This window comes from Aquarana catesbeiana, linkage group LG04 (assembly GCF_042186555.1).
Source record: "Aquarana catesbeiana isolate 2022-GZ linkage group LG04, ASM4218655v1, whole genome shotgun sequence".
NCBI lineage: Eukaryota > Metazoa > Chordata > Amphibia > Anura > Ranidae > Aquarana > Aquarana catesbeiana.
Genome location: NC_133327.1, coordinates 68,534,299 through 68,557,095, shown reverse-complemented (window position 1 = coordinate 68,557,095; position 22,797 = coordinate 68,534,299). Strand labels below are relative to the sequence as shown.

General features: G+C 41.0%; 1 protein-coding gene across 3 annotated transcripts in view; it reads left to right on the top strand.

Annotated features, from left to right (window-relative positions):
* Nucleotides 1–7,112: 7,112 nt before the first annotated feature.
* Nucleotides 7,113–22,797, top strand: part of LOC141139315 (cytosolic phospholipase A2 gamma-like) — a 55,201-nt gene continuing 39,516 nt past the window's right edge. The window contains exons 1-6 of one of the 3 annotated variants that reach the window (XR_012243747.1): nucleotides 7,113–7,464; nucleotides 7,824–7,858; nucleotides 9,311–9,395; nucleotides 13,121–13,266; nucleotides 13,650–13,851; nucleotides 22,591–22,681. Coding sequence is in view for 2 of the 3 variants with exons in the window: in XM_073625306.1 (XP_073481407.1) it covers nucleotides 7,450–7,464; nucleotides 7,824–7,858; nucleotides 9,311–9,395; nucleotides 13,121–13,266; nucleotides 13,650–13,851; nucleotides 22,591–22,681 (574 nt within the window). In the remaining variant the exon portion in view is untranslated. The remainder of the gene's footprint in view (nucleotides 7,465–7,823; nucleotides 7,859–9,310; nucleotides 9,396–13,120; nucleotides 13,267–13,649; nucleotides 13,852–22,590; nucleotides 22,682–22,797) is intronic. The other 2 variants (XM_073625306.1, XM_073625308.1) reach the window with 2 other exon arrangements.

Genomic DNA, 22,797 nt, shown 5'->3' with positions numbered 1-22,797 from the left:
GTAAATATATACCTTATATATATATATATATATATATATATATACAGAATCACATAAACATGAGTACACCCCTCAAATTTTTGTAAATATTTTATTATATCTTTTCATGTAACAACACTGAAGAAATGACACTTTGCTACAATGTAAATTAGTGAGTGTACAGCTTGTATAACAGTATAAATTTGCTGTCCCCTCAAAATAACTTAACACACAACCATTAATGTCTGAACTGCTGGCAACAAAAGTGAGTACACCTCTAAAGCCGCGTACACACGAGTGGACTTTACGGCAGACTTTGCCCGGCGGACGGGATTTGGTCGGACTATTCGATCGCGTGTGGGCTCCAGCGGACTTTGTTTTCTCAAAAGTTGGACGGACTTAGATTTGAAACATGTTTTAAATTAATCCGTTGAAATTGAGTCCGGTCGAAAAGTCCGCCGTCTGTATGCTAGTTCAATGGACAAAAAGCCACGCTAGGGCAGCTATTGGCTACTGGCTATGAACTTCCTTGTTTTAGTCCGGTCGTACGTCATTACGTACAAATTCGATGGACTTTGGTGGATTGTGTGTAGGCAAGTCCGTTCATTCAGAAAGTCCGTCGTAAAGTACGTCGAAAAGTCCGCCGGGCAAAGTCTGCCATAAAGTCCGCTCGTGTGTACGCGGCATAAGTGAAAATGTCCAAATTGGGCCCAATTAGCCATTTTCCCTCCCCAGTGTCATGTGACTCATTAGTGTTACAAGGTCTCAGGTGTGAGTGGGGAGCAGGTGTGTTAAATTTGGTGTTATCGCTCTCACTCTCTCATACTGGTCACTGGAAGTTCAACATGGCACCTCATGGCAAGGAACTCTCTGAGGATCTGAAAAAAAAAAAAAGAAATGTTGCTCTACATAAAGATGGCCTAGGCCATAAGAAGTTTGCCAAGACCCTGAAACTGAGCTGCAGCATGGTGGACAAGACCATACAGCGGTTTAACAGGACAGGTTCCACTCAGAACAGGCCTTGCCATGGTCGACCAAAGAAGTTGAGTGCACGTGCTCAGCGTCAGGTTGTCTTTGGGAAATAGATGTATGAGTGCTGCCAGCATTGCTGCAGAGATTGAAGGGGTGGGGGGTCAGCCTGTCAGAGCTCAGACCATACGCCGCACACTGCAACAAATTGGTTTGCATGGCTGTCGTCCCAGAAGGAAGCCTCTTCTGTTGATTATGCATAAGAAAGCACGCAAACAGTTTGCTGAAGACAAGCAGACTAAGGACATGGATTACTGAAACCATATCCTGTGGTCTGATGAGACCAAGATAAACTTATTTGGTTCAGATGGTGTCAAGCGTGTGTGGCAGCAACCAGGTGAGAAGTACAAAGACAAGTGCTACTTGCCTATAGTCAAGCATGGTGGTGGGAGTGTCATGGTCTGGGGCTGCATGAGTGCTGCCGGCACTGGGGAGCTACAGTTCATTGAGAGAACTATGAATACCAACATGTGCTGCGACATACTGAAGCAGAGCACGATCCCCTCCCTTCGGAGACTGGACCGCAGGGCAGTATTCCAACATGATAACGACCCCAAACACACCTCCAAGAGGACCACTGCCTTGCTAAAAAAGCTGAGGGTAAAGGTGATGGACTAGCCAAGCATGACCAGACCTAAACCCTATTGAGCATCTGTGGGGCATCTTCAAATGGAAGGTAGAGAAGCGCAAGGTCTCTAACACCCACCAGCTCTGTGATGTTGTCATGGAAGAGGACTCCAGTGGCAACCTATGAAGCTCTGGTGAACTCCATGCCCAGGAGGGTTAAGGCAGTGCTGGAAAATAATGGTGGCCACAGAAAATATTGAAACTTTGGACCCATTTTGGACATTTTCACTTAGGGGTGTACGCACTTTTGTTTCCAGCGGTTTAGGCATTAACGGCTGTGTGTTGAGTTATTTTGAGGGGACAGCAAATTTACACTGTTATACAAGCTGTACACTCACTACTTTACATTGTAGCAAAGTGTCATTTCTTCAGTGTCGTCACATGAAAAGATATAATAAAATATTTACAAAAATGTGAGGGTTGTACTCACATTTGTGAGATTCTCTCTCTCTCTTTTATATATATATATATATATATACATATCTTAAAATGTATTGAACACAGAGCTAAAATCAATAAAAAAGCATGCAAACATAACTATTTTTATTTTCAAAGTGAGCTAATAAAGAATGTAATGCCAATGCACAATATAAGAACATCCTCCATGGATCTATTTTTCCTAAAAGCAAGCTCATAGTTATCCATCCCTGGTGTAAAACATTGTTTAATACAGTTTAAAATTAACTTCTCAAAGCATTTTATTACAATGGGAGTTGGAGCCACGGACAGTAACCTGTAAGGCAGGAAATACTTGACTTCTTTTGGATTGGAACAATTATTGATGATTTCAAAGAAGAAGGCATCACCTTCTGTTCTAAGAAAATAATAAAGCTGTCCGCAAGGAAATCTGGCAATTGAGAGGCTTATTTCTTTAAAATAATCCCTGGCCCTGCAGATTTCCTCTCATGAACCATTAAGAAACTGTACATGACACTAGGGATGGATCCTGAATGGGAGATATGTTTCCTCATTATTTGGATTATGGCGGGGGGGGTAACTGGAAGGAAAATTCTTGAGTTTTCAGGGGTTCTCATCCATGCAGGGTGGGGGGTTCCAGGGTGGTCCAGTTGGAGAAGAGAAGACTGATCTACAATGCTCTTAGGATTGGTAAGACCTCATTTGGGACAATGAATTCAGAAGCACAGAGAGGCTTTGGATGGGAAAGATCCCCCAAACCCACCTGCACGGGAGGCTTGAAGTGGAACAGGAAGCCATCAGCAAGTGTCTTTGAAGTGGAGTGTGTAGCAGGACACACTGAAAAGTCAAAGTGGGGGACAGTTTATGACTTTTCTGCTTAGCAACTGGAAACTTCTTGTTTGGAAAGTCTGAGACAGGCAGGAACATAACCCTGTTAAGGGAAAAGTTTTTTTATACCGGGAGCGTGGACTGTTTGGTTTTGTTTTGTGCTGCAATCAAGCTGTTTTGTTTTCCCTTTAAAGTAATAAAAGACTGCTTTGCTTTTTACAAATGTGGTTGGCTGATGATCCCAGGCTCTCTAATCTTACCAAACCTAAACACACACCCTGATAGAGAACATAAGAGGCTTATCTCCAGGTGGAATAGACAACTTAAGCTGGCCATAAATTATACATGCAGTTTTCTTATTCAATTTCCTTTAGATTTACCTTCAACTATGTAGTGCAATGACCTGCCCAACTGAATACAAATTGAAAGTGTTTAGGTTTGGGTTTTCTAAATGAAAATTGTACAAGGAAATTGTATATTGTATGGCCAGCCTTAGCAATTACATAATTTTATAGATGATCAAAATGAGCATAAAACCTGTCAAATTCTTCTGGTAAAGCAGCCTCACATTCCCTTATGTCAACCTCTTGTTTTTTTTATAACATGTGGCTGACTGATTAGTCTTCAGCATGGTTTTGGCACTATTATATCCCAGTCCTGTCTCTGGTCTCAATTTATACCTTTGCTTAGCCTTCCTAATCCCTACTCCTAGCCTCCCCTTGCCACCCCTATGCCTCCTTATCACCTGATTTAAAGGCGATATTTCTATCTCTAACCAAGGGGTCTTCAAACTTTTTAGGCAGTAGTATAGAAAATGCCCCAGCATCAGTCGGCATAAACAATGCACCATAATTGGTTTTAATGAGAGGAAGAAGGCCCCATTGTTGGTATCAATGGGAAGAACAGTGCCAATGATGGTGTTAGTGGGAGAATGGTGTACCATCATTGGTGTCAGTTTATGAAATAAGGCTCCAAGGGCAAGATAAAGGCAAGCAATGGGCTACATCCGGCCCCGGGCCGCAGTTTGGAGACCACTGCTTTAATTCCTCACCTACCTCCTCAAGGATTTTGATTGGAACATTGCTTAATCATCCAATTGCTATGTCTTCAAGCAATTAAGGCCAGTTCACACCTGAGTCATACAGGAATAAGGTCTGCATTCCTGTGAGATTCCTGTGCGATTCAGTGCAGTGGGATTTTCACTTCCTGACTGTCTGTAGGCCTGTTTTTTTCCAAAAAAAAAAAAACAATATATATGCTCCACTATCTCCTGGTGGGGCAAGAGCTGGCCCTGAACCTGTCGTGCACATTAGTGAAAAACAAGGTACTCCCCCATGGGGATATCAACATGCTGTTCAAACCTAGGCAGTACTGATCTTAAATCTGCTTTATTACAATCCCCTACCATTATATGAACTCCATCAGGGTTTTTTGCCATCTGAGCACTCATGGATTCATAAACCAACTGCATGGTAATTGTACAATTTTCATCAGGCGAAAATAATATCAGACGTAAATTCCCTCAGGAGGTAATAGGGGTGACATTTAATTAACAAGAGTTCCACATCTGGTATACACTGCAAATCTACCTTAGAGGCATAGTTAACCTTTTTCAGAAAACTGCCAATGCAGAAAAGAGATGTCTGTGGATGAAAACAAGCTGTGTAGCTTTGACTAAAGTTCAATAATGCCCTTACTATAGGTGTAGTCCATTCATGTACCTCATGAAGTCTGACAAGAAAACTCCTAGAACTTTGCTAAGGATGTTGCTAGGGGACGCCTAGCTGTTGCTTTTCACATTCACCACCACAGGAGTGAGCTCTTTCTCTGATTTAAACCTCCTCACATACTCTTTCTCTCGCCTGATGTAGTAGCTCTGAGATCAGTGTTTGAGAGCTCACTCCTGTGGTGGTGAAGATGAACAATAACAGCTAGGCATCCCTTAGCAACATCCTAGGAGTATTCCAGTCAGGCTTCAAAAGTTATGTAAACGACCTACAGCTTTAGCAAGGGCATTATTAAACTTAGGTCAAAGCTGAACAGTTTATTTTATCTACAGGCTCCCCTTATATGCATAGGCAGTTTTTTTTTGTGAACTAACCCCTTAACGGCATTCTGAAAAAACACCCAATGTACATAAACACACAGCCCCCCACTTATGAGATGCCAGCATCCTATTGGATCTAAACAGATACCTCCCCTGCATGGGTAACACCTTGTTAAGTATACCACTGTGAAGCCAAGTCTCTATAAAAATGAGAACTTAACACTTTCCCAAGTCTCTGCTTGACAATATAAATTTGTAGCAAATATATGTGAATACGATTCAAAATCGTATGTGATATGTGCATACACCTAGTAATAACATACCATTTAAAAAAAATGTATAGGATGAGTATAAAACTCACTTTACATACAAAAAAACATAAATTGTGCCCATCCAGTGTATGATGTCAGACACCAAACAAAAAAAGCAAGCTTAAAACTATATAAATGTCCAAAGAAGTATTATTGTGATATTCCATCAAATACGTGCAGATCCTCCTTCCACCAAAGAATCCCCTCTGCTAATAGCCGTGCCAGAGTGATCCTTTAAAGTTTGAGCAAATAGCCACCACCAGCCACTAATATGAGTGAATTGGCTGCTCACCTCAAAATATGACCAAGGACGGTCAGAAAACAACTTTTTTGTATATATCCCTGAAGAAGTCACGTGGCAAGTGATGCAACATGTTGGGTGGGGACAGCGACATCACTTCTGGTGTCTTTGTTACCCATTAGGTGGTGAGGAGGCGAGCAGCCGATTCTATAACCTGTATATGCTGATTTTAATCTTTGCTAATGTGAGTGTACAATTTTTATTTAAATAAAAGAAGAGATTTGTGCGAAAATTGCTCTATGAGTTCTCCCTTATATATTTTGAGTCAAACTGAAAGTATGAGCCGTGGATCCAGCTAGCTCCAGCAGGGGGATCGTTGGTGCGACAGATCATATCGGGTGGATGTTTGCATAACTTCGTAAGTGTTTTCTGACTGTCTTAGGTCATATTTTGAGGTGAGCGGCCATTCACTCATATTGGTGGCTGGTGGTGGCTATTTGCTCAAACTTTAAAGGATCACTCTGACACAGCTATTAGCAGAGGGGATTCTTTGGTTAAAGGGGGAGCTGCACATATTCGTTGGAATATCACAATTATTTTTCTTTAGACATTTATATAGTTTTCAGCTTGCTTTTTATGTTTAGTATCTGACATCATACACTGTATGGGCACAATTTATGTTTTTTGTATGTAAAGTGGGTTTTATACACAACCTATACATTTTTTTATATGGTATGTTATTACTAGATGTATGCACATATTACATACGATTTGTGTCCTGGTCTGGGGCTGCATTAGTGCTGCCGGCACTAGGGAGCTACAGTTCATTGAGGGAACCATGAATGCCAACATGTACTGTGACATACTGAAGCAGAGCATGATCCCCTCCCTTTGGAGACTGGACCCCAAACTCACCTTCAAGATGACCACTGCCTTGCTAAAGAAGCTGAGGGTAAAGGTGATGGACTGGCTAAGCATGTCTCCAGACCTAAACCCTATTGAGCATCTGTGGGGCATCCTCAAACGGAAGGTGGAGGAGCGCAAGGTCTCTAACATCCACCAGAGCCTTGATGTCATCATGGAGGAGTGGAAGAGGACTCCAGTGTCAACCTGTGAAGCTCTGATGAACTCCATGCCCAAGAGGGTTAAGGCAGTGCTGGAAAATAATGGTGCCCACACAAAATATTGACACTTTAGGCCTAATTTGGACATTTTCATTTAGGGGTTTACTCACTTTTGTTGCCAGCGGTTTAAATATTAATGACGGTGTTGTCACATGAAAAGATATAATAAAATATTTACAAAAATGTGAGGGGTGTAATCACTTTTGTGAGATACTGTATATTTGCTATTTTGTTTTTAGTGTTTGAGTTCACTAATCAATGGTTGCAGCTGTTTACTGATATATTAAGCTGGAGCTTCAATTACTCACATAGCAGCACATACGTTTTTTCACCATAATATAAGTTTGTAGCTCCTCTGTCTTTCCCTTCAGGAATCACACATTTGGCAGTGGTATAAGTTTAGGTCCAAAGCATCTGAGCCTTACTCTCAGTCCAGCTTTTTTCCTCTATTCCTGGGTCTGACGCATCTCAGCTCCCACCTCCCCTGCTCTTGCAAACCCTGTCCTGGCTTCTGCTCGGCCTTATTTGACTGGATGGCACTTTGGCCCCCAACCCACGTATCTTCCTTTGGCACCTCCAGACTAGATCCAGTCCGCTGGTTATCTATTTCACTCATAACAGCTGCTGATTTCCTCCTCCTTCCCTAGTTCCACAGCCTCTAGCCACGCTGATTCCCTGCCCAGTTTTCGATTGTTCTGCACTCAGAGCACTGCTCACCACTCTCCAGATCAGTTGGCACTACATCTCTCCGGACTCCTGTTTTGCTCTTCCTTAAACTCCAGGGCATCCAGTGCTCACAACCATAATCCCCAGCAAAGTACACACAGAGCTGCGGTCGCACCAAGAATGTCCACCCCCACAGTGAGTCCCACACAGCCGCCTCTGATATTGAGCAGGGTCTGCCTGTCCAACACAGTCCAGGCATTACTCACCCGGTAGACACAGAAAACAGCCACCCACCACTAGAACCGAGGGCTACTGACCACCACACATGCTTATGCTGTCATCTTGCTAAATATTACATTTCCACAGTTACACAACCAGATTTCCAGTCAGTGGGCACAGTGTACTACAGTTTGAATTAAATATGTATTTGTACTGAGGGGGTCCAAAGCAGTAGATGGCTTATAGTTTACCCGAAAAACTCCATTTTGTCTTTTGGTGTGTGTGCTTTACAAGATTACTTATAAACACCAGCCTTGTCTTTTATTTACCTACAGAAATGTCCTGATATTACCTGCTGCTCCTCTTCACAGTGAGTAACTATTATTATTATTATTTACATTTATTGAAGTATGTAATATCCCGTAATTTACAAGGTGTACATCACTTCCTATTAATTTATAGAAAATGCATACTTTCTTCCAGTCTTCCTTCCTTTCTCACTCCTCCTTTCTCTTTCTTCATTCCCCTGTTCTTGTTTACTATCTTGCTTTGTTTCTTCCTTTCTCCCTCTCTCATTCCTTCTATACCCCCACCCTTCAGTTTTAATTGACTGCCTCATTCAGTTTTAAACAGGGTGTTGCTCCAGGTTTTAACAGGTATTGAATACTTATTTGTAAAATAAAGATTTCTTCACAGTATTTATGTGGTACAGATGTTTTAAACATTTTAAAGGGTTGCACTGTTGAATACATAAGTAATCTGCCTGGCTTTACAAATAAAAAGTCAAAACAGCATGGCAAAATGTGAACATGACTAGGATTATGAAAGACCTGGGGAACCTTAGGATGGAGGAGAAAAACAAGTTCTGTAGCACACATATTGTGCAGTGACAACTGGCGGTCATGATCAGGTTAAACCTAACAGTAAGAGGGGCTTAAAGAGGGAGGATTAAACAGAACCGGAGCCTAGTCACTGTATTCACTGCACACCTATGCCACAGTACCCACAAAAGATTCCCTATTACTGTGCCACAAGTGAAACTTTCACAGACACACTTAAACCTCAGGACAAAGGATAATTAAAAATAAATAACATTTCAATTACATATGCTTTTCTGCACACAAAAAAAGGGAGGGGTAGAGGTGGGGTGACAGAGAGAGAGAGTGAAGAAAGAGTGGGTGACTCGGGGGGGAGGGATGAGAAAGAGGGAGGAGTAGGAGATAAAAAGTGGGGGTAGAGGGGAGAGAAGGGGGAGGGGGAGAAAGAGGAAAGAGGAGAAAAGGGGGGTTCAGGAAGGGGGAGGAGAGGGGGAGAGAGTGCCCACTGTTTGAAAACTGCTGACCAGCACCAGTAGAGCCCCATATCACAGGCATATGTTAGATTATCCCATTGCAGGCAGGAGTTGGAGTGTTGGTCTGGGTGGACACAGGGAATAGGACAGAAGGCAGAGCATGGGGCTGGGCAGACACAGGTGATAGGGCAAGAGGCAGAGTGTAGTGCTAGGTGGACACAAGTGATCAGATAACTACATGGTCAAGATAGCATTGTGAATAGTGTGAGACAGCAGAAATACTGTTTTGCATGCACTTTAACTTGAAAAATATATGTTTCAAGGTAGGTCATCTATGAGTGATTCAAACCATACAAATACCAACTTACGCTTTCCTTGCTTCAGTAAAGATGTTGAAAATGGTATCAGCAAAGGTAAAATTGTCCCTGTATGAAGTGAAGTACGCTTTGTCAGGAAAAGCTTCAAATACTTTTGTTTGCAATATTGTATTTTTTTTTTTTCTGCATGACTCACTACATTTACACTAAACAGATCAGAAGGGGAAAAATTATCTGTCCAAGCAAGGAAGAGAATAATAGCTAAGAACCTTTTATCCCAGGGCATGCATTCTGCAGAGGTAAGTGTCTTTATCAGTGGGAATGATCCAAGTGATTTCAGCATAATTTATTTTGCTGCAAAATTACTACATTTCACCATCCGAAAATAAAAATTTTGCTAAAGCAGAGATCCTGAATTTGATTTATTGGTCCACATAGGTGAAATTTGCTTTCTGTACTCTTTCTGTACTGTTTTTTTCTTTAGAAACATTGTATTGAGAACTGGGAAAATATTATTGGCACACTCACAAACCAAAAAAACCATAACCACTATTTTTACATATAATTAATAATTTTTACATATAATTAAAAGAAACCGATTTAAATATTTTCAGATAAAAAACAGAGAGGGTGTCCAATATGATCATCCCTCAAATCCAATAATTTAATTAGAGGGTGTATTTTATTTATTTGTTTAGTATTTAAAGTAGTTTAGTTCATGTTATGTATTGCTTTTTTGTACTGTTGCTTTTAATTTTTTTCCCCTTATTTTCTTCTCTAATCTGCGCAAGTGCATTAAGGTAAATATTAATAATTAAGTACTGTCTTTCCAAAAGAAGGGGGTTGGGAGGGAAGGGGGCGGTTGGGAGAGGTGAACCAGTCTGCCTGCAATTTTCACAGATGCAGCAAGGAATAGATCAAAATTTAACTAACACACAGAATTGTATTATATTGTCTACCAGCATTTAAATCAATCAAAATCTCAACAGACTTTCCCCTAAACAGATTTTTTATGACTCTCTGCTAATAAAGGAGTAGTTATGTCCTTTGCGTGATGTGAGATTACCACTCTAGTTTTTTTCCTACCTTCATTTTAAGAAATAAGATGGTATAGAAAGAGGGCGACAAGAAACATTTCTTCCATTCCACCTCAGATAAAACTATCCCTAACTGATTCACCTATTTAGCCATAAGAGTAGTCCTTCCTTGAGAGCCCCCCACCCTTAAACGACTGTACAACTGGGATGTTGCATGTGATAGTCTCTGTGAATAAAAATTCTTACTAGAAAGTTGGCTGTATTCCTTGACACCAAAGAGATGGTATTGCAGAAATGTATTGGTTAGGATGGATATCAGAGAACAAATGTAAGGAAACCTAGACTACTGTGAAAAGTTTTTGGCAGGTGTGAAAAAATGCTGTAAGTTAAGAATACTTTCAGAAATAAAAGTGTCAATAGTTCATTTTTTTTATCAATTAACAAAATGGAAAGTAAAGAACAAAAGAGAAATCCAAATCAAATAAATATTTGGTGTGACCACCCTTTGCCTTCAAAATAGCATCAATTATTTTAAGGAACTCAGCAGGTAGGTTGTTCCAAACATCTTGGAGAACCAACTACGGATCTTCTGTGGATGTAGGCTGCCTCAAATCCTTCTGTCTCTTCAGAATTCCTTGCAGCCAAGAATGGAGATCATGCGGACAGACTATGTGAGTTCACTCTGCCTGACTAACGCATGTTCAGACCAGGTGGAGGTCTGGGCCCTTTTTAGTCGACTTTTGATGGGGGAGAAATGTGACAGACTTACCCAGGACAGAGGCTTTTGGAGGGTACTGAATGCTAGCCTCTTGCCTACCAACTATGGGCCCTGGAATTTGAGGGAGCTACAAGCATTTAGGAAGATATTCTGTTATGTAATGCAAAAGGACATTATTAAGGAGGCCATGATGGTCTCTGCCTTTTGGGGTGTGGCTGTATTCCAATGTTCAATTGTGTCTCTCTGCCTTGGATATTATGGGATGTGGACCGTATATACTTGAGTATAAGTCGACCCGAATATAAGCTGAGGCACCTAATTTTACCACAAAAAACTGGGAAAACATATTGACTCGAGTATAAGCAGAGGGTGGGAAAATGCAGCAGCTACCCAACAATGCCCATCTGCAGCCTCACTGTGCCAATCTGCAGCCTCACTGTGCCAATCTGCAGCCTAACTGTGCCCAGTTGCAGTCTCACTGTGCCCAGTTGCAGTCTCACTGTGCCCAGTTGCAGTCTCACTGTTGGCCCAGTTGCAGTCTCACTGTGCCCAGTTGCAGTCACACTGTGCCCAGTTGCAGTCTCACTGTGCCCAGTTGCAGTCACACTGTGCCCAGTTGCAGTCTCACTGTGCCCTGTTGCAGTCACACTGTGCCCAGCTGCAGCCATACCTTCTATTACTAAAACAGCTGTGTAATGCATTCTGTTCAGCCGTCCATTGAAACAAAGCCCGCCCCACCTCCTCCTCATCTGTGATAGGCGGAACACTGATACAGTTTCCCAGCATCGTATCAGTGTTCCTCTATCACAGACGGACGAGGAGGAGGCGGGGCAGGCTTTGTTTCAATGGATGGCTGAACAGAATGCATTATACAGTGGGAGACACCTTTCATTACTAAAACAGCGTGTGTCTCCCTCTGTGTAATGCGTTCTGTTCAGCCGTCCATTGAAACAAAGCCCTCATAAAAAATGGGCTTAAAAACTCGGCTTATACTCAAGTGAGCCGTATACTTATCGTCTTATACTCGGCTTATACTTATACTATATATGGTATGTAGATTAGCTGTGAGATTGGTGGGGGCAAATTCCTCCAACAGCTCTCGCTGCTGATTGAACAGTCTACCCCGCCCGGAATGCAAAGGTGGGGGGATTGTCCAAAGTATTACCTGTGTACCTGTTTTTTCAATAAACAGTCCATGTTCAACAACCAAACAAGTATTGTCTTGTTTTCTGGTTGTTAGCGGTTGGAATATCTGATATCTATATTCAGACTGGGAGGAAGCGGTATATGACGAAAGCACTCAAGTGGAGTGTGGGACGTTTTGTTACATGGCTTTTTGGCCACAATTCTTCCATTAAGACCACTTCTAGCCAGACTTTTCCAGACAGAGGTGGGTGTACCTGGGTCCCATTGGTTTCCACTTGTTCTGTACTGATGGCGATGCTGGACATCTTCTGATGTCAAAAGGAAAATAAGAATGATGTGTCTTTCATCTGCTACATCAAGTTATCTTGGCAGACTACTGCGTCTATGTTCCTCAACATTGCCCATTTCTTTGTGCTTTTTTAAAAGAGCCTAAACAGCAAATCTTGAAACCCCAGTCTGCTTTGAAATTTTTGCTTGGGAGAGACCTTTCTGATGCAGTATAACTACCTTGTTTCTTGTTTCCGGGCTCAGTCTTGCCATGGTGTATGACCTGTGATATGAAAGGATCTTCTACAACCTCAGCTTAGCAGCAGTGTTTGGCTGTTCTGCACCCAGTTTTAAGCCTCCTATACAGCTGTTTCTGTTTGAGTTAATTACCGTGTTTTGACCTAGTGTACATATGATGATCATTAACACCTGTGTAGTATAATTGGTTAATCATACACCTGACTCTAATCCTACAAAATCCCTGACTTTGCAAGTGTGAAATGTGTGCTAGAACTGTTGCTGGTTTGAAGCCAAAGGGTAGTCACACCTAATATTGTTTTGATTTACATTTTTTCTTCTGTTTGCTCACTTTGCGTTTTGTGAATTGATAAAAATAAAAAATTTAAAATATATATTTTTGAAAGCATTCTTACCTTACAGCATTTCTTCACACCTGCCTAAAACATTTGCACAGTACTTTACTGTACAGTACTTTCAGTACTGGACCTGCATAGTAATTCACCCTTACCACAGATGAGGGCATAATTGCCTCAAGCTTCTTTTGTACTTTCTCTTGCTTTAGCATATTATTTTAGACCAGCCTGTACTAAGGTTCTTTATTTTTGTTTTTCTGTAGAATTTTGATCCCCCTGTAATTGCAGTGCTGGGATCTGGGGGTGGACTACGTGCCATGAATGCTTTTCTGGGTACCCTGTCTAAGCTGTCTGAACTGAAGCTTCTAGATGTTGTTACATACGTTTCTGGAACATCTGGGTCAACATGGTATGTACATCCATTGCACCTACCTAGTATTTGTTGAACTTGTTGAACACCAAGAAAGCTTTTAGCAAGGAGATTCTGGTGTAAAAAACAAATAAAAACTATTCAGCTCCCTTAAAAATAAAGAAAAATAAATACAAAATAAAAATCTGTCATCCTTATTCTTGTTTCACTATATCCTTGATCTAAAATAATACAATTCAAGAGTGCAGACTTTTTAGACCCTCTTTGGCTGTATGATTTTTCCAGGTCAGTGAAACAGGTTTTGGGTGTTAGCCCTGTAATCTGCATTCCCAACCCCATTAAACCAAATCAAAGTATACCTTTTTTAATCAAATAAATATTTTATAGTAAAAACGTCAAATATCTGACTTCAAACCTTTCAGGTGTATGGCATCATTATATAACAATGAAAAGTGGTCAGACTTTTCATGCATGGAAGAAATGGAGAGTCAGATATATGATCGGCTCCAATCGACATGGAACTGGGACAAGTCATGGGAGAAGTTAGAGAAGGCATTTTTGGAAGAAGTATTCTCACTGACTGATTTGTGGGCCTATGTGGTTGTTTACTGGATGACTAATGAAGTAAGTACAAGTCATAATGTACCCAGAAGAATGTTTACATTTGCATAGTTGATCTTTAGTCTAGTATCCAAAACATGAAGCTGCACACTGCTTGTCTTATGTAATGCACTGACGCATTTAGCCCCCTAATGGGGCATAATCTTGGATAGTGGCGGCTGGTGCTAGAAATTTTGGGGGGGTGCAAATAAACCCCTCCAGGTCCACATTCACCACCGTCACGACACCCCTGATACGGCTCCCCTCTACGGCTACCCCTCCATGGCTTCCGTATTAACACAGTCTTCTTTCCAGGCTCTAGATCTTTAGCCTACTGGGCGGCACAGTGGTGTAGTGGGTAGCACTTTCGCCTAGCAGCAAGAAGGGTCGCTGGTTTCGAATCCCAACCACAACACTACCTGCTTGGAGTTTGCATGTTCTCCCTGTGCCTGCATGGGTTTTCTCCGGGTACTCCGGTTTCCTCCCACACTCCAAAGACATGCTGGTAGGTTAATTGGATCCTGTCTAAATTGTCCCTAGTATGTATGAATGTGAGTTAGGGACCTTAGATTGTAAGCTCCTTGAGGGTAGGGACTGATGTGAATGTACAATGTATATGTAAAGCGCTGCGTAAATTGACGGCGCTATATAAGTACCTGAAATAAATAAATAAATAAAATAAATAATAATACTGATTGGCTGAGACGAGAAGCCAGAAACCAGAAGTGACGCAATGGCAAATATTGATTTGTTAAAATCAAAAGTGGGAGGGTATGGGCGCAGTGCTCTGCTCCTCAGGCTCTAATCACATGCTTGGCAAAAAATGACGGGCATAATAGACTCCCTTTAGTCCGGTGCTCCGCACAGTGCAGTGAGTGCACACAAATAGAACAATTTAATTTTAAATAAATGATAATATGTAATACAAAATATAGTGTAGCGCTATGTGCACATATAAATAATGTATCAGTTTTACCTTAACAAACAAACAATGTTGTAACAATAGGTGATGTAAATTGACGTAAAAAGTGACTACAGTGAATAAATAGCGTGAATCAAAAAATATAAAAATATGAAATCAGACAATGAGTCTAAAAAACATACATGTGTGGTAAATCAAATGATATAGTCCATAAGAAATTGACAATTATATTGATGATAAAATAGTGGAATAGAAAACCACCACCAAAAAATCCATAAGTATTAAAGTGCCAAAAAATAGAAAAAAAACTCCTGGGATTTCCACGTAAACGGAATTGTTCACTTCTGGCAGATGGATAAGAAGGAAATCACAGATGGGTGGAAGATCAAAATAAGTGACAGGACCATCACCGGAGCATCAAAAGAGGCTTACCAGAATCAGATGACTTGAGAAGACATACGTCTTACAAGTCTCAGAAAGCGTAATGACCACCGGGTCTGGCGAGATGAATCGTCAAATTATCCTGAGCTTCCAAAAGGGGGGGGGGGGAAGGGGTCTCACCACAGCTTTAATCGTCCCCAAGACAGTCCAACAGGCCCAGTGGATGTTTCAAAGATCATGCGAGAAGAAAAGCTCACATGGCATGATAACATTTAAAAGCAACAATTTATTAAAATGGTAAAAATAAAACACTCACATGGTAGGAGATCAAAAACAGCTTATATAGAATCAATTGCGGTAATCGTGAGGGGTCCACCCGACATGTTTCGGCGTACAAAGCCTTCATCTGGGGTGTGGAGCCCCCCCACCTCACCGCTATTTAAACAAGAAGTGACCCCCGCTGGGGGTGTCACGATACCGGAAGTGATGCAATTGATATCACTTCCTGGTAAATCAGTATATGCAGAGTGGAGCAATAAGCGGTATTATACCGCTATCATTAGCAGAAGAAAAAATAAATTCTGTATTAGAAATTAGGAAATAAAGGCTGGACGCTAGGTGTTCAGGTTCAGAAACGAACCAAGTGCGTACCAAGCCTCTATTTCGATATAGCCAGATCTCATTGGACAAGGCGCCGTCCCGCGCCGACCAATAGATCCAGCGTATGCGCGATGACGTCATCCGCTGCGTTACTGCGGCGCCAGTGCGCTCCACTCTTAGGACCAGACCTCTCTCTCGTATCAGCCATCGCAACGCTTCCTGGAATGGAAAACAGGGCGCTGATAGGCTGGAGAGAACTGGAAAGAGGTCATGATGATCTAAGACCTTGCGTGACCATTATAACGAAAATGTTTACCCATTTCCCAATGCTGGGTATGGTCCATCCCCCTATAAACCACCCTACCCTGGGCCACAGACCACTCGGGGTTTTCACGAGGACCCTCAAAACAAAAAAAGAGGTCCAGAAACAAGAGAGGGTCCAGAGGAGGGAGGAGGATCCAGAGACGAAAAAAGGAAACGGGTTTTACTTGTCAGGGGGTATTCAACCTGAGTGATACTATTCTCACTCAGGAAGAGAAAACCATTTTAAATAAGGGTCTCAAGTGTGCCCCTCCATACAAGCTTAATAGGTTCGATACATTTATCGACATTCAGAAGTTTATCAGGAAAATTAATGTTCAGAGATATATTATCTCAAATCCCTCTAGAAATGTAGCCAGGGCAGCAACATCTGGTACAGTCCATTCGGGTCTATCCAATCCTTCCCTTTTCAGTCCCCCAACACAGCTCCCACCAGCTATAAAACTGTTCAAAGAGTTAGTGTTGAAAGATTTAACCAATATTCCATTAAAACGAAGATACTATAATCCCCTACCTTCAACAGGCCTAAAGACTTTATGCAATAATAAAAATCTGGTTATTCGCCCCGCCGACAAAGGCGGCGGCATTGTCTTATTAAATAAATCAGATTATATCAATGAAATGTATCGTATTTTAGGAGATCAAGAGACATATATCGAACTATCTAGTAATCCCACACAGAAATATAAAAAGGATTTACATTGTCTGGTTTCTAAAGGTTTTAATTCTTGTATTTTAAATAAAAAAGAGAGATCATTTTTAGTTCCCCTCGCTCCACGCATACCTGTCATGTACTACCTGCCTAAAGTTCATAAGGACCCCCTACACCCTCCAGGTCGGCCAATAATCAGTGGCATCGACTCGGTTACTTCAAAAATCGGGAAATACATTGATTTTTTCCTCCAGCCATCTGTAATAAAGATGCCGTCTTATCTAAAAGACACCAGAGACGTCATCCGAATACTTTCCAATGTTTCTTACTCTGGCGACCTCATCATGGCAACTGCGGACGTTACATCCCTCTACACCTGTATCCCGCACCGTCAGGGTATAGATGCTGTCAAATGTTTTCTTAATAGGGATGTCTCCCTCGCTTCACCCCAGGTGGATTATATCATCAAACTAATTGAGTTTGCAACTCAACACAATTACTTTTGGTTCAATGGTCGATTCTACCGGCAACATAAGAGGGTCGCGATGGGAGCTAAGTTCGCTCCCAGTCTGGCCAATTTATTTATGGCCAAGTGGGAGGAGGATGTCGTCTATGCCATGAGCAACCCACACCTCCTGTTGTGGGCTCGGTACATAGACGACATCCTCCTCCTATGGACTGGTAGTCCAGACAATCTAGCTGATTTCATTGCGACCCTTAATAATAACAACAGGAATATTGTTCTGTCATTTGAATCAAGTACTACCTCAGTCCATTTTTTGGACTTGGTTATCGAAAGAAAACCAATTTGTATTCAGCACTTACTTCAAATCCACCGATCGGAACGGGTACATACCCACCGATAGTTGCCATCACGCGCCTTGGATCAGATCAATTCCCAAAAGCCAGTTCCTACGATTACGTAGGAACTGCACTGATCTTAACACCTTTAGGATCCAAGCTGCGTCTCTTAAGGATAGGTTCCTGGAGAAGGGGTACAACCCCTCCGATTTGGATAAGGAGATTAATAATGCCAGTCTGATAGACCGCCAATCACTACTTGAGGATAAACCTCGACAAATAAATGAGGACTTTAAATGGTCTTTTCTGACGTCCTTTTCTATCCAACATAAGATGTCAAAAAAATTTTTGAACACCATTGGGATGTCCTTAAAACTGATAAGGTTTTGGGCCCGTTGCTGCCCGAAACCCCCAAGGTTGTTTTCAGAGGCGTTCCATCTCTTCGAAATAAGTTGGCACCCAATGTTATCAACCCTCCAAGTAAACCTTCCTTTTTTCATAATTTGATCGGTTTCTACCCTTGTAAAAAGTGTTTGGTTTGTCAGTTTAACATCAGTGGTAGGAGGGCGAGTCACAGTTTCTCTTCTACTGTGACTGGCCGTTCCTACGAGATCAAGAGATTTTGTACTTGCGCTACCACGGGTGTTGTCTATCTCTTGACTTGCCCATGTGGTAAACAATATGTGGGACGTACTATTAGATCTTTCACCACACGAGTGTCTGAACATATCAACCTTATCAAAGCAGGTAGCACCAAGCACACCGTACCTCGACACTATAGGGAATTCCATGACAGAAATCCTGAGGGTACGCAGTTTCTCATCATTGATAAATATGTTGCCCCCTGGCGTGGTGGTTCGACCCTTAGGGGTGTCTCCCGCCTGGAGACTTATTGGATTTATGAATTGGGGTCCCACTTTCCGCAAGGTATTAACGTGGAGTGGGACATTAATTCTTTTATCAATCGAGCGTAGTTATCTAGCTTTTAGTCTATCTTTTTTTCTTTTTTCTTTTTTCTAAAATTTTTCTCTAACTTTTAGTCATTTTTTACTAATAAATTTATATACCCAATCACCAATATTGGTACCTATATTATATCTGGATTTACCCATAGATATATTTAGATCAACACTTTGTATATTAATGTTAATCTATCTGATATTGTGAGTTACATCTTTTATTTTTTGGTTATTTATAGTCATTATTATAGGGAACATGTCTCTCTCTGTTGAGATCCTGTCAGGTTTATGGTCCATTATGCATGCGGTGCCCCTCACTGGCGGTGTCACTCCTAAATTTTATTTCTTATTTATTATCTCCAATTACTATTTGGCCATGGTTGCCGTCCCCTTTATCACTCTAATTAGTCATGTCATTTAATTTACGATATTTTAACACCATTCAAACATCATTCTATTTAATTCCTCCTTTGCTGACACTTGTAGTGTAGTCTTAGATCATCATGACCTCTTTCCGGTTCTCTCCAGCCTATCAGCGCCCTGTTTTCCATTCCAGGAAGCGTTGCGATGGCTGATACGAGAGAGAGGTCTGGTCCTAAGAGTGGAGCGCACTGGCGCCGCAGTAACACAGCGGATGACGTCATCGCGCATACGCTGGATCTATTGGTCGGCGCGGGACGGCGCCTTGTCCAATGAGATCTGGCTATATCGAAATAGAGGCTTGGTACGCACTCGGTTCGTTTCTGAACCTGAACACCTAGCGTCCAGCCTTTATTTCCTAATTTCTAATACAGAATTTATTTTTTCTTCTGCTAATGATAGCGGTATAATACCGCTTATTGCTCCACTCTGCATATACTGATAGTTAAATATCACTGTCCTGATTTACCAGGAAGTGATATCAATTGCATCACTTCCGGTATCGTGACACCCCCAGCGGGGGGTCACTTCTTGTTTAAATAGCGGTAAGGTGGGGGGGCTCCACACCCCAGATGAAGGCTTTGTACGCCGAAACATGTCGGGTGGACCCCTCACGATTACCGCAATTGATTCTATATAAGCTGTTTTTGATCTCCTACCATGTGAGTGTTTTATTTTTACCATTTTAATAAATTGTTGCTTTTAAACGTTATCATGCCATGTGAGCTTTTCTTCTCGCATGATCTTTGAAACATCCACTGGGCCTGTTGGACTGTCTTGGGGACGATTAAAGCTGTGGTGAGACCCCTTTCCTCCCCCCTTTTGGAAGCTGAGGATAATTTGACGATTCATCTCGCCAGACCCGGTGGTCATTACGCTTTCTGAGACTTGTAAGACGTATGTCTTCTCAAGTCATCTGATTCTGGTAAGCCTCTTTTGATGCTCCGGTGATGGTCCTGTCACTTATTTTGATCTTCCACCCATCTGTGATTTCCTTCTTATCCATCTGCCAGAAGTGAACAATTCCGTTTACGTGGAAATCCCAGGAGTTTTTTTTTCTATTTTTTGGCACTTTAATACTTATGGATTTTTTGGTGGTGGTTTTCTATTCCACTATTTTATCATCAATATAATTGTCAATTTCTTATGGACTATATCATTTGATTTACCACACATGTATGTTTTTTAGACTCATTGTCTGATTTCATATTTTTATATTTTTTGATTCACGCTATTTATTCACTGTAGTCACTTTTTACGTCAATTTACATCACCTATTGTTACAACATTGTTTGTTTGTTAAGGTAAAACTGATACATTATTTATATGTGCACATAGCGCTACACTATATTTTGTATTACTTGTTGCCTTTGCCTGTGTCTAGAGGTGTGTTAGCTGCTTATTGTACACTATATATTTTTTCTCTTTTCTCTAATATTATTTGGTGCAGCGCTGCACTTATTTCCATATAATAAATGATAATATGACTAACATTTTTTAACTTTATGATGTTAAAAAATGTTAGTCATATTATCATTTATTTAAAAATAAATTGTCCTATGATAATCTTTGCTATTTGTCAAAACTTTGGGGTGGGGGGGGCTCCACTGCGCCCCTTATGGACCAGCCACCACTGATCTTAGATCTCTATGATTAAGCTCTATTAGTGTGGGGGGAATGTGTTAGTGGGAGAATTAGTGTTTCTGTCACTGTTGGTAATAAAGTTGTTGAGGAAGAAGAGGAAAGCTGTGCATGGCTTCACGTGTTGTATGTACATGTTATGAGGGCAAGTGATGGTATTTGGAGGTATGCTGGCACCCATGTGGAATGAGAGAAGCACAGGACCTATTAGCAGTGTTCTGTACTCGCTACACATTTCCCTGTGTGTAACTCATGCAGCTAAACCTTCCTATTCTGCAATAAGCCAAACTGAATGTTATCTTGAAGCTTTATTACAAAACAGGGTGGGTGAAAACTAGTGAGAAAAATGGACTAGAAATACATACAATCAATGTATGAAACATACAAAACACAATGAAATGACTAGGCTGCAGATGGCAATAACCATGCTCACCAGTGATGCTGCCTGTAGGGGATGAAAGTTTCGTCCTCAACATGTGCTGAAGATATAATGGCTGGTTTTCTCTCCTTCAGTTAAAGTCTCCTTAAAGTATAACTAAAGGCAAACATTTTTTTAGTTTTGGACAGAGTTGAGATGGATTAGAACACCTGTCCATTTTTTTTTTTATTTTTTTTTTGCTGTCTGTGCCCCGTTAGGGAGATTTACCCTCTCTATTTGTGTTTACCATTATCATTGAAAGTCAATGTAAAGGACTATCACACATTTTGGGTTGTCCCCAGCAAAGTAATAGGGAGGAAATACCCTGGGGATTCCCTTAATTTTCAGGGATCTCCTCTCACTTCCTGTTTTGGCTATGGGACAGGAATTAAAGGGAATTCTTTCCAAGGGGACACAGATATCAGAAAATAAACTGACAGGGGTTATGACCTTCCCTTACTCTTTCCAAAATGAAAAAAAAAAACTTGCCTTTAGTTCTACGTTATATGGAGTCTGGGCTTCCAGGATGAACCTGTTTCCTTTTTTCAGAATGAGGGATGCGAGTTCTTATTAAAGCTAAACAGTTTCTAGTTTCTGTAAAACAGTAAATTTATTCCGGGCTCTATCTAGTAGCCAAATTTAATACTGCAGGTAGAACAAACATAATGAATTTCATTTTGAAGGCAGAACAAGCAGTATCAAAGATATTACATAGTTACATAGTTACATAGTAGGTGAGGTTGAAAAAAGACACAAGTCCATCAAGTCATATGTAAGGCAGCTTCTTATTGTTTTGTTGGATGCTAGAGAAGGAACCCTTTTTTCTTTGATAATGATTACCTCTATCATTTGCTTTATACCCTGCTTACCGCTCACTTTTAGAGGTCTAATTAGAGTCAGCAACCCCTCAGCATATCTCAAAGTGGAGTCCACAGACAGAAGATTATCAGCCAGTTTCATTTCTTGCAGTCCGATAGGGAGACAGTTGCATGTCTATGTGTACTCCCCAACATCTCCAGATAGCCCTCAGGAGAATAATCAGCTCTATTGGATTTTCACACACATTACTATTGCTTTCCAGCATTTTAAGTCAATACCAGGGCAGGAATGTCACTCACTGTCCTTTCTTAACTCTCTATTGGCATATACATGTATGTTTAGGTGACATTTGCATGAATGGTAATCTTTGATGAGGTAGGTTTTGTGATGGTTGGATGGTAGCTTCATGCCCAACTACTATCTAATCTTTGTTCTGGCTTGAAGTTATGTGCCCGCTGACATTCTAGTTCATGCCTGGCACTTTTGGCTATCGTCTAAATTTTGCCAGAGTCTTGAGTCTTTCCTTATCACGTGTTGTTTTGTAATGACTTTTCTGTTGGTGGTGCTTGTCTATTACCTATTTTTTGTATGTCATATCAGCTTGTTAGTTTCACTCATCACCCATGACTTGTGTCATGTTCTTCTTCAGGAACCCTGCTTCTGAATTATCATTAACAGCCATATTGGGTTATGTTGTCTAAATTTCGGGAACAACCTGTTGCAATTCTTTAAATATCTTAATAAAAGCAATTAAACCTAAAAATACACTACCCAGTATACTTACTTGTTACAGTTATTTTTTCTATTATGCATGTCTCTCTTCCTTCAGATACATGAAAGAAATCTGTCGAATCACAAGGTTGTGTGTGAAAATGGGGTAAACCCATATCCAGTCTACTCTGCTATTGAAAAGGAAGAAGGTGATTGTGCCAAATATAAATTGCTAGTAAAGAATAAAAGCAGCAAAGATCTTAAAACTGAACTTAGTTAAATCCCAACTCTAGGATGTATATTTTGATCTCTTCAGTCCTGAAAT